Raw genomic sequence first — 14,019 nt, forward strand, 5'->3', positions numbered from 1 at the left:
AAGCATGGAGCAGAAGTGCTGAAGGTACAAATCAATTGGCATCACCCTTCTTTTTGTATGTTAGAAATATAAGGCAAGATTCAACAGAAGTAGAATATAGCCCATCAGCAAGTGTCGTCATCTGGTGCTCCTTTCCATTAGCAATGAATGCCCTGTCTGCTATGTCACATTAAAATGACCAGAGCACAGTCAAGTGATTAGGGAAAATTAAAAGCAAGTGACCTATAAAAGGGAGTCTCAGCAGTTTCACTGCACTACTGCTGACAGAGCTTGGCCGGTGACCTGGACTGTAAGTTCACCATACCTTTGTGGATCGTATTATTATTACCATCACTTTGAAAGAGAAGTTTAATAATACATGCACCGTTCCCTTAAGAGCTCTGAAGGTGGTCCCTAACACTGATGCATTGATCTTTCTGCAGTATGTACTTCACAACATCTTCCCTCCGCTCTTAAGTGACAGCTGTAGCGGTTTCTTGGTTGGATGATACAGCTGTCACTCTAAACAGAGAGCCGGGGTTGTGATGAGAACCAAAACATTTCAGTATTGGGGTTAAGAAAAAGTGAACCAGATATATAACATATATAAAGGTTTTCTATATGAGTTATCCTTAGGTTATGTCATCATTATACGAACGGTGGAGGTCTGGGCATTGGGACCCCAACAATCAGCTACTATCATCTCTGACGAATGTAAACAGTGGAACAACAGAGCTCTGTACATTGTTTAGTGGCTGCTGACGAGTCTACAGATCAGCTTCTATTCTAATCACCAGTAGCTGATCTGCAGTGCCTGGTAGCGGCCACTAATCAATGTACAGAACTGTGGTGTTTTCCACAATCTATTACATTCAGAAATTTACGTAAAATCTAGGAAATCAATGTAAAAGTAATGGACAACCCCTTGAAGCAGTAAGTACATCAGAAGGCATACTACTATTCATCAACATTCACTACTTCAAAATAAAATGCAAACTGTAATACCTTAATTCACGATAGGATAAAAGGCATATGAATGTCAGATAACTAAATGGGTTGCCCATCTCTGAAATTGTTTGCCTCAGGAATGGATGTTGTGGAAAGGGTTATCCGGGACTATTTTGTTTCCTATGGGACTAAGCACTTCTTGGTAGCTAGTCGCTAACTACCTGCCTGTTCTGCCCTCCCATTATTTGTCCCGGCCCTCCTGTGATGTCACATCCACAGAACAGTTCTTACTCTCTCACACTGCTCTGTCAACTGGGCGTTACTTCCAGCGCTATGTTAATTTACAAACAGCTCCCCAATGCTGCCTTACTGCAGGGGGCCAGCTGTCAATCAACATGACTTCAGCAGTGACGCCTGTCAACAGATCAGAGAGGAAGATAAGGAATTGCTCGGTCACAAGTGATGCCACAAGAACCATTGGAATCGGCGCCAGGATTGGTCCATGACTGCTCCGACCTGGGAGAGTTTGTCACAGGGCAAAACAGGCAGACTGTTAGCAACTAACTGCCAATAAGTGCTTAGTTCCATAGGAAAGAAAGAGAATCCTGGATGAAGCCTTGAAAATTGCAAAATGGAGGTATACGCACCTTTTGTGACTCTGGCAGGCCACTGGTCTCCGGAAACAAAATCAGCACAATCCAGATGTCAACAGGACCTCTAAACCCTGTGATTTAGATGCAGCAGTCAAGTACGTCATTTGAGAAAGAAATCTTGAGGCAGTCTTACAATCACAGGCTTCTGCGGTCCTGTTGAGATCTGGACAGTGCTGGCATCGTTTCCAGGCCTGGATCCATGTTGGTGATGGGAGGATAGTAGGTCTCAGATTGTTGTATTAAAAAAAATCCATGTCTAAGAAAAAAATTTACAGCATCGGACAACTCCTTTAATTAAGAAGTAAACATACCATTCAACAATATTAGTACTAAACAGGTAAGCACACACGATGTTCACATCACTAACTGTACAGCTTGTTATGTGAATTTATCCTGCTTACCGTTACTATAGAAATCAGAATACCAAGAAGAATTACAGGCTTTATAACTAAAAGGTCATTAAGAGGTAGCTGCAGTCTTACAGAACATTATGCAATGCTAATCCCAAATTTCTGAGGCTGCAAACAAATTATCATGTGAAAACATAGGCAAGTAAACGGTGAATATCATATTTACTGCAGCTGAATGTCAGTCTCAACGGTGACCACATGGTTTGCTCTTTATTAGTCAGGCCTAACCATGTTTACTTGTTGTTATTGTTGGGTATTTTATGGTGGCCTTTACAGACTTGGCACTTTAACTTTAGGATGAAGAATGATAAAAAAATAACAAAATAGACATTAAACAGTCCACCTACCACAATACATATGAAGAACAATATGAAAAGGCAAAACTTACAGTCTATCCCTAAACCTTCAGCAACGTAAGGTCTATATCCATATGGCAACACTTCCAGTCAATAAAGGTCCTTGTTCAACATTATCATAGGGACTAGTTTAAATCCAGATCATCTACCACGTCACAATGAAGGCATGTACATTAAGTGCCACCATTCATGTCAAAAGGTCTACACCAACATTCATGCTTACTTGGATCCACAGGATGAACAAGGCAGTGTGTTTCAGACAAGTAGAGTGATATTACGGATGCTTTCTGCTTGTAAATAAACCATCAACAAATCAAGTTTGAAAAATAAATCAAGGACACCTAGGGACTGGCATACAGATGCTCTCATGGAATTAAAATAGCCCTTATTTTTTTATTGGGCCGATACATGGCTTTCCATCTAGGTTGGCCATTTGTATGTTTTACAGATATACATATAAAGCACACAGATAGCCAGCCTAGATGAAAAGATGCAATATATATGTATCAGATATGTGGGTTTTGTTGTAATATTGTTTTCTTGCTTGCTGTTTTATAAATATCATTCATTTAAAACAAGACAGTCATAAGAAAGAATATGAAAGCCTTGCACCAGGTAAGAACACGCACAGATTGAATTATTTCTTACATCTGTTTGCAGCAAAAATATCAGAATATATCCCACACTGGAATAAGGTAAATTCTTTCAAGTCTTACAATACCACTGCACAGCTCATATAGACTTCCTATTTGCACATGTGTAGAGAAAAGAAAAATAAATATTTCTATGTATAGAACGGACGGTTCAACCAAGTTCATCTCTCTAATAATTACACAATGTTTTATTTCCGCTGACTCTCCAAAGACCCAGTGACTCAATCTGGTGCACTCAATTGCTTTGAATATTAGGAAGTTATTTTAGGAAGCAAAGCCCACATTCAGCCAAAGTGTGTACATATATCCATATGTCTATGCTGATTATTCCATGTGTGCTCTATAGTATTAGAGACACTGAATAATTCCAGGAAAACAGTGCAAAATTAAAGCTAAGGGGGGCAGATTCTTTCTCTCTTTTCTTCCACATATAAAAGAACAATAAAAGCATAGATTAATATAAAGTATAAAGATTACAGTACTTATAACAAACCTGGGATGGTATGCAGTTATTTAAATAAAAAAAGTTTTGTTTAAGCACACCAAACTTTAAACTCTATGGCTTAACATATCAGGACATAATGGAGAAAAAAAACATCTCTGTCCTTAGAAATTAGGCACCGTGAAATAATTTAACAAAAAAACTATGCCAAAATGCAGAAACAGTCTGTGAAAAATTAAATACACCCCATTAATCAATAGCCCGTAGAACCACCATTAGCATCAACTACTAGAAGAAATAATTTTCAGTATGACTATCAGTCATAAGGGAATTTTGGTTAACTCTTCTTTATGCTCCCTTCACACGTCGTGATATTTCCCATACTGGAAAAAACAGTACCAGTGCTATCGGTGTCCATGTGTTACATCCATGTGGTGCATCAATGTGACACATACCGGCGAAAAGCAGCATAGTTAGCACTGTTCCCAGATGCTGAATGCAGTTCTCATCATTGTCATCTGGTCTCCCTGTGATCATCGAGACCATGCTGCGTTGATGAGTCTTGCAGTCAGCACCACCACTTGTGTATCGCGCATATAAAATAAATAATTAAATAAAAAATCTGGTGTGGGGTCCCCTATAATTCTCTTGACTAGCTGAGGGAAAGCTGACAGCTGAGGGCCGATATTAATATTCTGGGAAAGGGGCAAACAGCCACTAAGCTTCCCAGGCTATTAAGATCAGCTCACAGTAGTTTGCTTAGCATTTACTAGTTATTAAAGGGGGAACCCCCCAAAAAATGACATGGGTCCCCCCTATATTTACAAGCCAACAAAGGCTAAACAGGCAGCTGGGGGCTGATGTTAATAGGCTGGGATGAGGCCATGGATATTGGCCCCCTCCCAGACTAAGAACATCAGCCGACCCAGATACACCATTGATCATAGATACGCCATTGAACATAGATACTGTTCCAGAAGTCTTGTGGTTTGTTCAGATGCAACTGTGCTAACTTTAGCAATGTTTTTTTTAAAGGACTTCTCATGGCAACCTTGCAAACAAGTCAAACTTGTTTAGTCTAATTTTCAAATTTCTTTCTAATTTTACTCTTTTGAAGTTGAACATTTAGTATGCTAATTGAGATCTATAGAGTCTGAGCCATAGCTCTTTTTTCTTTCTTTTTTTGCAATTTCTCAGAGTATTGAACGGTATGACAGTGGGTTAAATTTGCTAAGACGTCCACTCCTGGGAAAGCTTTCAACGGTTTGGAATTTTTTCCACTTGTGAAGAATCCTTCTCATAGTAGAACACTGGACTCCAAACTGTTTGGAAATTGCCTTGTAATACTTCCCAGACTGATGGGCAGCAACAAATGCCTCTATAAAATCACTGCCGACTTTCCTCTCTAATATTGTGTTAACACATGCCTCAGTGGTCCAGAAAAGCTCACGGCCACAATGTCTATTTTTACAGAGGTGGGCACACTTGATGAGGAATTAATCAAGGACATTTGATTAGTAGAACCTGGCTATCACTTACCTTTTTAATTCCTATGGAAGCAGTAGGGGAGTATTTAATTTTTCACACACCATTTCTACATTTTGGCCTAGCTCTTAATCTAATATATAAAGCTGAATGTGTGTGTGTGTGTATGTATGTATGTATGTATGTATGTCCGGGATTGGCATCTGAACCGTAGCAGCTACAGCCACAAAATTTTGCACAGTCACACGTCTGGACCCCGAGAGCGTCATAGGCTATGTTGTGAGGTGAAATTTTAACCCCGCGCTTTCCAATTCACCAAACAATTTTGCCCCTATCTACATAATGGGGAAAAAGTGAAAGGAAAAGTGTTGGAGGCGTCGCAGCTACAGGCACAAAATTTTGCACAGTCACACGTCTGGACCCTGAGAGCGTCAAAGCTATATTGTGAGGTGAAATTTTAACCCCGCGCTTTCCAAGTCACCAAACAATTTTGCCCCTATCTACATAATGGGGAAAAAATGAAAGGAAAAGTGTTGGAGGCAAATTAACAGCTGCCAGATGTGAACAAGGGGGACTTAAAGAATGACAGCGATGGCACCAAAGAGTATATACTGTACAGTTGCTAAGGTGGGGCCCCAACATGGGATAATCACACCACCACGGGGATATGAACACACACACAAAATGCGCCACACACTACCACGTGCTCGAACACATATACCACCCTCAGTGCACATTTCACCACACATACACCAACCTCGCCACATAAAAGTAGAAACACAAAAGTCGCCGCTCAAAACTCGCCACGCGCAAAACTCTCCACATGCAAAACTCGCCACACGTGCAAAACTCGCCACACGCAAAACTTGCACACGCAGAAAAATTGCCACACGCAGAAAAATTGCCACATGCACAAAAGTTGCAACACATGCAAAAGTTGCCTCACACAAAACTTGCACATACTCAAAAGGCACCACACATAAAACTCGCCACGCGCAAAACTCGCCATGCGCAAAACTTGCTGCACACAACTTGCTACACTAACCTGTCACATGCAACTCGACACACAAAAAGTTGCTACACGCATGTCGCCACACAAAACTCATCTCACAAAAGTCCCTACATGCATGTCGCCACACGCAACTCAACACACACAACTTGACACACGAAACTCGCCCTAAAACACACACAAGTCTGGTATCCTTCAAAAATAAAAATCTGATTAATAAGCAGACAAACTACAAGAGCAACAAATGTACCATATAGGAATCCGGCAGCTGTCAGTCACATGACCAGTCTATTATGTGTATGTGTGAGCTAATATATACTGCCAGGGGGTGGGCTTACTGTTGGCTGGGGATTTATCAGGCTGCCATTTTAGCTTACAAATACTGAGGTAAAAATACTGACCAAATAACGTGTGAACGAGGGCTAATACAGGAGGAGATGGCATACAGCTATATACTATATACAGGAGATGACACACAGGTATATACTATTTACAGGGGAGATGACACACAGGTATATACTATATACAGGAGGAGATGACACACAGATATATACTATATACAGGAGAGATGACACACAGGTATATACTATATAGAGGAGGAGATGACATACAGGTACATACTACATACAGGAGGAGATGACATACAGGTATATACTATATACAGGAGGAGATGACACACAGGTATATACTATATACAGGAGCAGATTACCTACAGGTATATAGTATATACAGGAGGAGATGACACAGGTATATGCTATGTATAGGAGGAGATGACATACAGGTATATACTATATACAGGAGATGACACACAGATATATACTATATATAGGTGAGATGACACACAGGTATATACTATATACAGGAGATTACATACAGGTATATCTAATATATAAAGCTGAATGTGTGTATGTATGTATGTGTGTATGTCCGGGATTGGCATCTGTACCGTCGCAGCTACAGCCACAAAATTTTGCACAGTCACACGTCTGGACCCCGAGAGCGTCATAGGCTATGTTGTGAGGTGAAATTTTAACCCCGCGCGTTCCAATTCACCAAACAATTTTGCTCCTATCTACATAATGGGGAAAAAGTGAAGGGAAAAGTGTTGGAGGAAAATTGACAGCTGCCAGATGTGAACAATGAGGACTTAAAGAATGAGAGCGATGGCGACAAAGAGTATATACCGTACAGTTGCTAAGGTGGGGCCCCGACATGGGATACTCACCACACACGGGGATATGAACACAAACACAAAATGCGCCACACACTACCACGTGCTTGAACACATATACCACCCTCAGCACACATTTCACCACACACACACACCAACCTCGCCACATAAAAGTCGAAACACAAAAGTCACCACTCAAAACTCGCTACATGCAAAACTCGCCATATGCAAAACTAGGCTCACGCAAAACTCGCCACACGTGCAAAACTCACCTCATGGAAAACTCACCTCATGCAAAACTTGCACACACAGAAAAATTGCCACATGTACAAAAGTTGCACCACATGCAAAAGTTGCCTCACACAAAACTTGCACATACTCAAAATGCACCACACATAAAACTCGCCACGCGCAAAACTCGCCATGCACAAATCTTGCTGCACACAACTTGCTACACTAACCTGTCACATGCAACTCAACACACAAAATGTTGCTACACGCATGTCGCCACACAAAACTCATCTCACAAAAGTCGCTACATGCATGTCGCCACACGCAACTCAACACACACAACTTGACACATAAAACTCGCCCTAAAACACACACAAGTCTGGTATTGTCCTTCAAAAATAAAAATCTGATTAATAAGCAAACTACAAGAGCAACAAATGTACCATATAGGAAATACGGCAGCTGTCAGTCACATGACCTGTCTATTATGTGTATGTGTGAGCTAATATATACTGCCAGAGGGGAGGGCTTCCTGTTGGCTGGGGATTTATCAGGCTGCCAATAGCAACCAATCACAGCTCAGCTTCTATTTTGCTACAGTTAATTAACCTGAGCTCTGATTGGTTAATATAGGCAACAAAGACATTCTCAGTATAACAAAGCTAATATATGTTGTGAAATGCTTCTATTTGCTTAGTTTTTGCCTTTTAATAATTACATTTCTATCTATTTGTTTTGTGGTTTTTGTGTGCAGAATAAATTTTTGTTAACACATTCTATTTTGCTAACAGCAGTCATTAACCCGGGCGAAGCCGGGTAGTACAGCTAGTACATAAATAAAGACAGTGTAATTTGTCGCGCTGTTCAGCTGATGTTGTGTTTACCTAATTTTAAGACAATTTAAGGACCAGATTTTTACATATTAAGTCATGACACGTAAAACCATAGAACTTAAGAGTACCGTATGTGTTTGTATTTTTCATGACTACATATAACCGTTCATATTGTCCAACACCTCTTCATGCACAAGACCTGTTTCATAAAGTCATTGCATAGTGAGTAGATATGTAGATAACCTGACAAATACACACAATTGGTTTTATGGTTTGTTCATCTGGATTGTAATCACGTTGCTTATGGGCATACAGACTGATACTTAATTTTATTTAGTACAAGTGATCCGCTCACCCTACAGGTTATTTACTGTAGATATTATGGGCACCTTGTAGACCGTACTAATAGCTATCTAATATGATAACCTTGCTACAATAATTTTTCATATGAATATGCAGGACACTGACCCAATCAATTCAGTCTGTATAACATTCTATAAGTGTCATGTCAGTGCAGTAACAATTGTTACTGCACTAAGAGTAATTATGGCGTATGAGACTGTTAGGATATATTTATTCTATGACAAAGGCTCCTTAGGAATGTTTTTGTAGAATGTGTGAGGTGCAGCCTTCATAATTATTAACAAGGAGGTTCTGGGTCAGTGTCGGGAGATGTGCACCACATTCCAAAGTAGGGTGTACTACTGTAATTATCAATCCATTCTTATCTATCATTTTCCTCATATCTGTTTTTCAGTCCATCTGTTTATTTACAAATGTTTCCTTTCATAATTTACCACTAGATGTATGTAAAGGGGGTGCCTTTAGGTAGGTCATCCACTGGTCATCTATCACCTATAGGTCTCCATAAACCAATCTATATGTTTAATGCCCATCTGTCCATATTTATCTATCTGTTCATATTTATCTATCCATCTCTCCATTCACCCACCCATTGTACTGCTGACACACCACAATGTACCACAAATTTGAAAATACAGGGTTTATGAGGCTAAAAACACCATTATATTTGTATCTATATATATCTGGAGCATGGAGTCTTTATATCTTCCGGTTACTTTGTTAAATACTTTTACTAGGCACTGCTCCTAATAGCCAGATTCCTACTCCACACTGATGAGGGGCAAACACCCCGAAACAGCTGTCTGTGGATGGATACCATGCTTGGCATAGGTGGTTTTCCTTTATTGGATGCTGCCCTTCCCGTGGTTGTTCCCTCCCGGGGAAAGGTCTGGCTATTCACTGCTTGCGTCGAGAAACACGTGATGGTGTCTCCGCAGCTATCCTACATGCATTTGCATATTTCCCATAAGGGATGGGGGCAGTGTTCTGGATCACTGCGTTGAGAAACACGTGATGGTGTCTCCGCGGTGTTGGATGTTTTGGTCTCCCCGAGGCCAATCATCTGTTCCTTCACAGCCTTTTACTAGGCACTGCTCCTAATAGCCAGATTCCTACTCCACACTGATGAGGGGCAAACACCCCGAAACAGCTGTCTGTGGATGGATACCATGCTTGGCATAGGTGGTTTTCCTTTATTGGATGCTGCCCTTCCCGTGGTTGTTCCCTCCCGGGGAAAGGTCTGGCTATTCACTGCTTGCGTCGAGAAACACGTGATGGTGTCTCCGCAGCTATCCTACATACTTTGTTAAATAAGTCACAACTAAATTTGGCGGGTGGCATCTAATATACTGTGTTTTTGTTGGCTCAGCCTGTGTTTTACTATTTTTAGGCTTAACCGTGATATACATATATCCTCATTGCAGTCCACTACTGTAGCCCCGTAGGCACCACCTTTTAGGATCCCCATTTTTTTGTAGGGATTCGGTCAGGGCCACAAGGGACAGCCGCCGAGGAGCGGGGGCGCCATTTTGCGCTCAAGAGGGTGCCAATCTCCGCTGTCAGGCAGGGTGGTCTGATTAGGGACTCTGGAGGGCGTAACAGTCAGTAGAGTAGGTTTAGCATACACGGTTAGGGGTGACATATGGTTTGACCAAGCCGCTGTTATTGGGGTACTCTGTTGAATTACCATCTGGCATCGATTTGTTCATTATTAGTTGGGCCCTAGGTGTGGGTAACTTGATTATATCCATAGTATCCACTTATTGAATCAGGGACCCATAGGGCCTTAAGGGCTAGCCGTCGAGGAGCGGGGGCGCCACATTGTGTCCAAGAGGGTGCCAACCTCCGCAGGTAGGCAGGGAGTACTTTAGGGACGCGTAGAGGTCAGACTCTAGGTTTGTACTCCCACCCATTGCCCAAGAATTTTCGGGCCAGTTTTTTATGTAACCCACTCTTATGTAGAGGGGTTTTTTAAGGGGTGTGTCGGTTTTTTCATTCCTAGTTTTGTTTTCAATAAAGATATTTATTATATTAGTTTTTGTTTAGTTTTTTTACACCACAATGTACTTAAATTCTTTGCAGTCTTAGGCAATAGGATTTTCAAAGCTCTTGTAACTGAATAGGATTTAATACATACAAGTTAACTTGTGGGAAAACCAATTTCAATCACGAGAGACTGTCTCCCCCCCTTTCTTACATGTTAAATATTTGTACTAAAGAGCATCCCACTCAAGGGAATGAGAAATGAAAATAGTGAATAAGCAATAAAACGTCTATGCTACACGGATAAATGGAAAAATAAAAATCTGCACTGAAGAAATATCTCAGCTCGGCAAGATTACTTTATGCAGAAAAGAGCAAAATTAACTTGAATATATTGGTTTAAAAAGATAAATGCCTATCCACTCTTCTTAGGATTCAGAAGAAATGAAAAGTAATGTTCTTTCAGGACACATTTTCTGACTTTATGTTTTGGTGGAAAAAAGCATCACAGAAACAAAGCACTCTGCGAAATCAGATGAGTGTAATAGTGTCATTTATATGAAAACAAATAATGTATTATCTTTCATCCTGGAAGTTGAATGAAGACAATTGTTGCATAAAGCTTACTGCTAACCTACTGTTAAAACGTATTTTTTTATTTTTATATCACTATCTATAGTAAAAAAAAATCTAAAATCTTGACATTTTTACTAGACTCAAACTCCTTGCTTTGTTTTTTTTTCTCCAGACTAACTGACTTCTAGAGAAGTATTTTCTGGGCATGCTCTGATCTGTGCAAATATTGTCATGAAGGGGGTAGGAGGAGAAGGTGACCTGTGAGCAGCATTAACATCACGTATCGTTAATTATGGATCCTGTGTTATCTACCATATATAGAGGAATTATCATTATCTGCCTTTGTAATCTTGTAGTATTACATGCAGCCATACTTATTAATAGTTATGTATTCTGGCTCTGCTGGCTGACCTTAGAGAGCAGTCACCCTAACGATTCTTCACCACCAGATGTCTCTCATGACTCCCCCATACACATGAACGGTTGATTTGGCCAAGTGTTCATGTCTTCTCAATGAAGAGAAAGGAGAAGCCACAGCCAGACAGAATATTAGAAACTAGAAAATTAGGATTTAATACGTGAAATCATATTTTAATGTGATGTTTGGAATCAGTCTATTTCTTAGGGGTTGTCCTCCTTGTTTTACAAAAGACGGATCTAGACACATACTCCGTGACCAATCTTTTAGGTCTGATTTAAAGATGACTTGATACGTTTCTATTTGTGGCAGGATATGATTAATTCAGCTAGTATTACTATGTTTAATTGTCACTTAATATATGGAAAGGATTAAAACAAGAGGCTGAGCTACATGGAAATAAGTGCAGTATATAAAATGAAATAGAAGTACATTCTAATTTGTTAAGCATCCATGTTTTTTTGCCCTGAAGGAGTCTATGAGGCTTGTAAGGCAAGACGCCTCGCATCATATTTTCATACAATAAATATTAGTTCTATGTTAGTGAGTGATTAAGTACTACCTCTTAGCTGCCAGCATCCATTGCTCAGCTCTTGATTATCCGATCTGGTTCGACTTTACATGTGTGCAAAGCCAACTGATCAAAAGCGCATCAGCGGATGTCGGGGGTTGAGAGGGGGAACGCCATCTCCCATTCAGTGGCTAAAGACCACTCTTGTGGCTGATGGCATGGGACGTGCAAATAAATTCGCATCAACTGTAATTACACTATATGCCCAATTTAATTCCTTAAAAACGCAATCCAGCTACACAAAATTAAAAATTATTTAGAAAGTTAAACTCAGACTGTCCAGAGACATATCAAATAACAAATAATGTGTATGAGGGTAATAGCGGAGGGAATTTATAATACTTACTCATTAAATATCAAGTCTGGAGCAAAATATAGATATTGGCTGTTTGCATGTTTATACGATCTCCAGCTCAAGGCAAACGATGACAGGCACATCCAGGAGTACTGAATTAAAGTAATTTGGTCCTCAAGAGGCAGGTTCCTAAATCCTGTAGGAAAGGAATAATCACAAATTGATATAATTAAGGAATATTGAAGTACAAAAACATATAAAGGGGAGTAACTTTGCAGTTATACTGTGTTTGTTACTTATCTAGTAATGATTCTGACTGATCGTTTGTATAAAAGCCAAGGGTTACAATAGTGGGGTCCAACTGGTACCCCACTATTATACTGCAGCCCTTCTCAAGTACCTGTTAGGGTGCACAGGGAATCTGGAGACACCCATGATACCCTATTTTAATTTATAACTGACTTGGCCATGAAGCTTTTAACTGGTTATCCAGTTCTGAGATTTATGCAGCCAGCTGCTCAGGGTGTGAATACATCAAGTATGAGACTTATCTCCCTGGTTAGACTGGGCCTGGTATATTATCAGCAATTTATTAAGAGAGCAAAAACTCTACATAATGGAAATAAAGCCAGTTGCACAATGCTCAGCAATTTCAGCAGTAACGTTGAACATTCTCATGTTGTGCAGGGAGAGGCGAATTAATGTTTATATAATGTCTCCCCCATTCTACGCTGCTAGATGTGGAATATAGAGATGACTGCAGCAAACTAATAAAGCTCTTCCCTGCTAGGGTCTCACATAGCGGAGGGACACATTTCCTAAATACTTTATTATAACACTGGAAAAGACATCTCGTTAAGCTTAATGTGAGTAAAACACAGAAGAACTATCTGAAAGTCTACAAATTGTCAAAGTAAACATTAACAAAAAGAAATAAATAATTTTGTGTTTTTGTAACTCTGTGATACAAACGTTGAAATAAGTATTAATTGTAATATCAATTTGTCACTTTTAAGACATCAGATATTTGATCGTATGTAGCGGATTTATTGTGGATTTTCAATGTGGTTTTGATAACAAAAATATACAACAAATTTGAGTACAATGATTGTGAATGTAAAGAACCCTATTCACATGTGGCTGAAAATTCATAGCACATTTTAAGACATTTTCTAGGTATTCAAATCTTAATGTAAATTAAGTATATGCCTAATAAAAATGAATGCTGATCAATTTTAAAGGCGTGCATCCTAACCTGTCATTTCTACAAAACCTTTAAGGAACTCTTGTCAGCAGGTTTTTCTGCTATTTAATTTTACAGCAGGGTAATATAGGGTAAGAGAGCCTGATTCCAAGGATATGTCACTTTTTAGGCTGTGTGCTGTAGTTTCCATACAATCAGTGTTTTATCAGCAGGAGGTTATAACTGCCGGAATAGGTCAAAAGTGCAGCCCAGTCCAGCTAATCTGTGTAATTCCATCCCCACCACTAATTGTTAGCTTGGAGACAATGCACAGGGTACACAGTAAGGCTACTTTCACACTAGCGTCGTACGACGCACGACGAATTGCATCGTTGCGACGTACCGACGCAAGCAGCGAAAGCGCCGCACAACGGGGGCAGCGGATGCTGTTTTTCAACGC

The 14,019-nt window shown here is 40.0% G+C and overlaps 1 protein-coding gene across 2 annotated transcripts in view; it reads right to left on the minus strand.

Moving 5' to 3' along the window:
* NR3C2 (nuclear receptor subfamily 3 group C member 2) overlaps positions 1–14,019 on the minus strand; it is a 440,438-nt gene that overhangs the window by 46,457 nt on the left and 379,962 nt on the right. For both annotated transcript variants that reach the window (XM_077279302.1, XM_077279303.1), the window contains exon 6: positions 12,428–12,572. In XM_077279302.1, coding sequence (XP_077135417.1) covers positions 12,428–12,572 — 145 coding nt within the window. The remainder of the gene's footprint in view (positions 1–12,427; positions 12,573–14,019) is intronic.

Source organism: Ranitomeya variabilis, chromosome 1 (assembly GCF_051348905.1).
Source record: "Ranitomeya variabilis isolate aRanVar5 chromosome 1, aRanVar5.hap1, whole genome shotgun sequence".
Lineage (NCBI taxonomy): Eukaryota > Metazoa > Chordata > Amphibia > Anura > Dendrobatidae > Ranitomeya > Ranitomeya variabilis.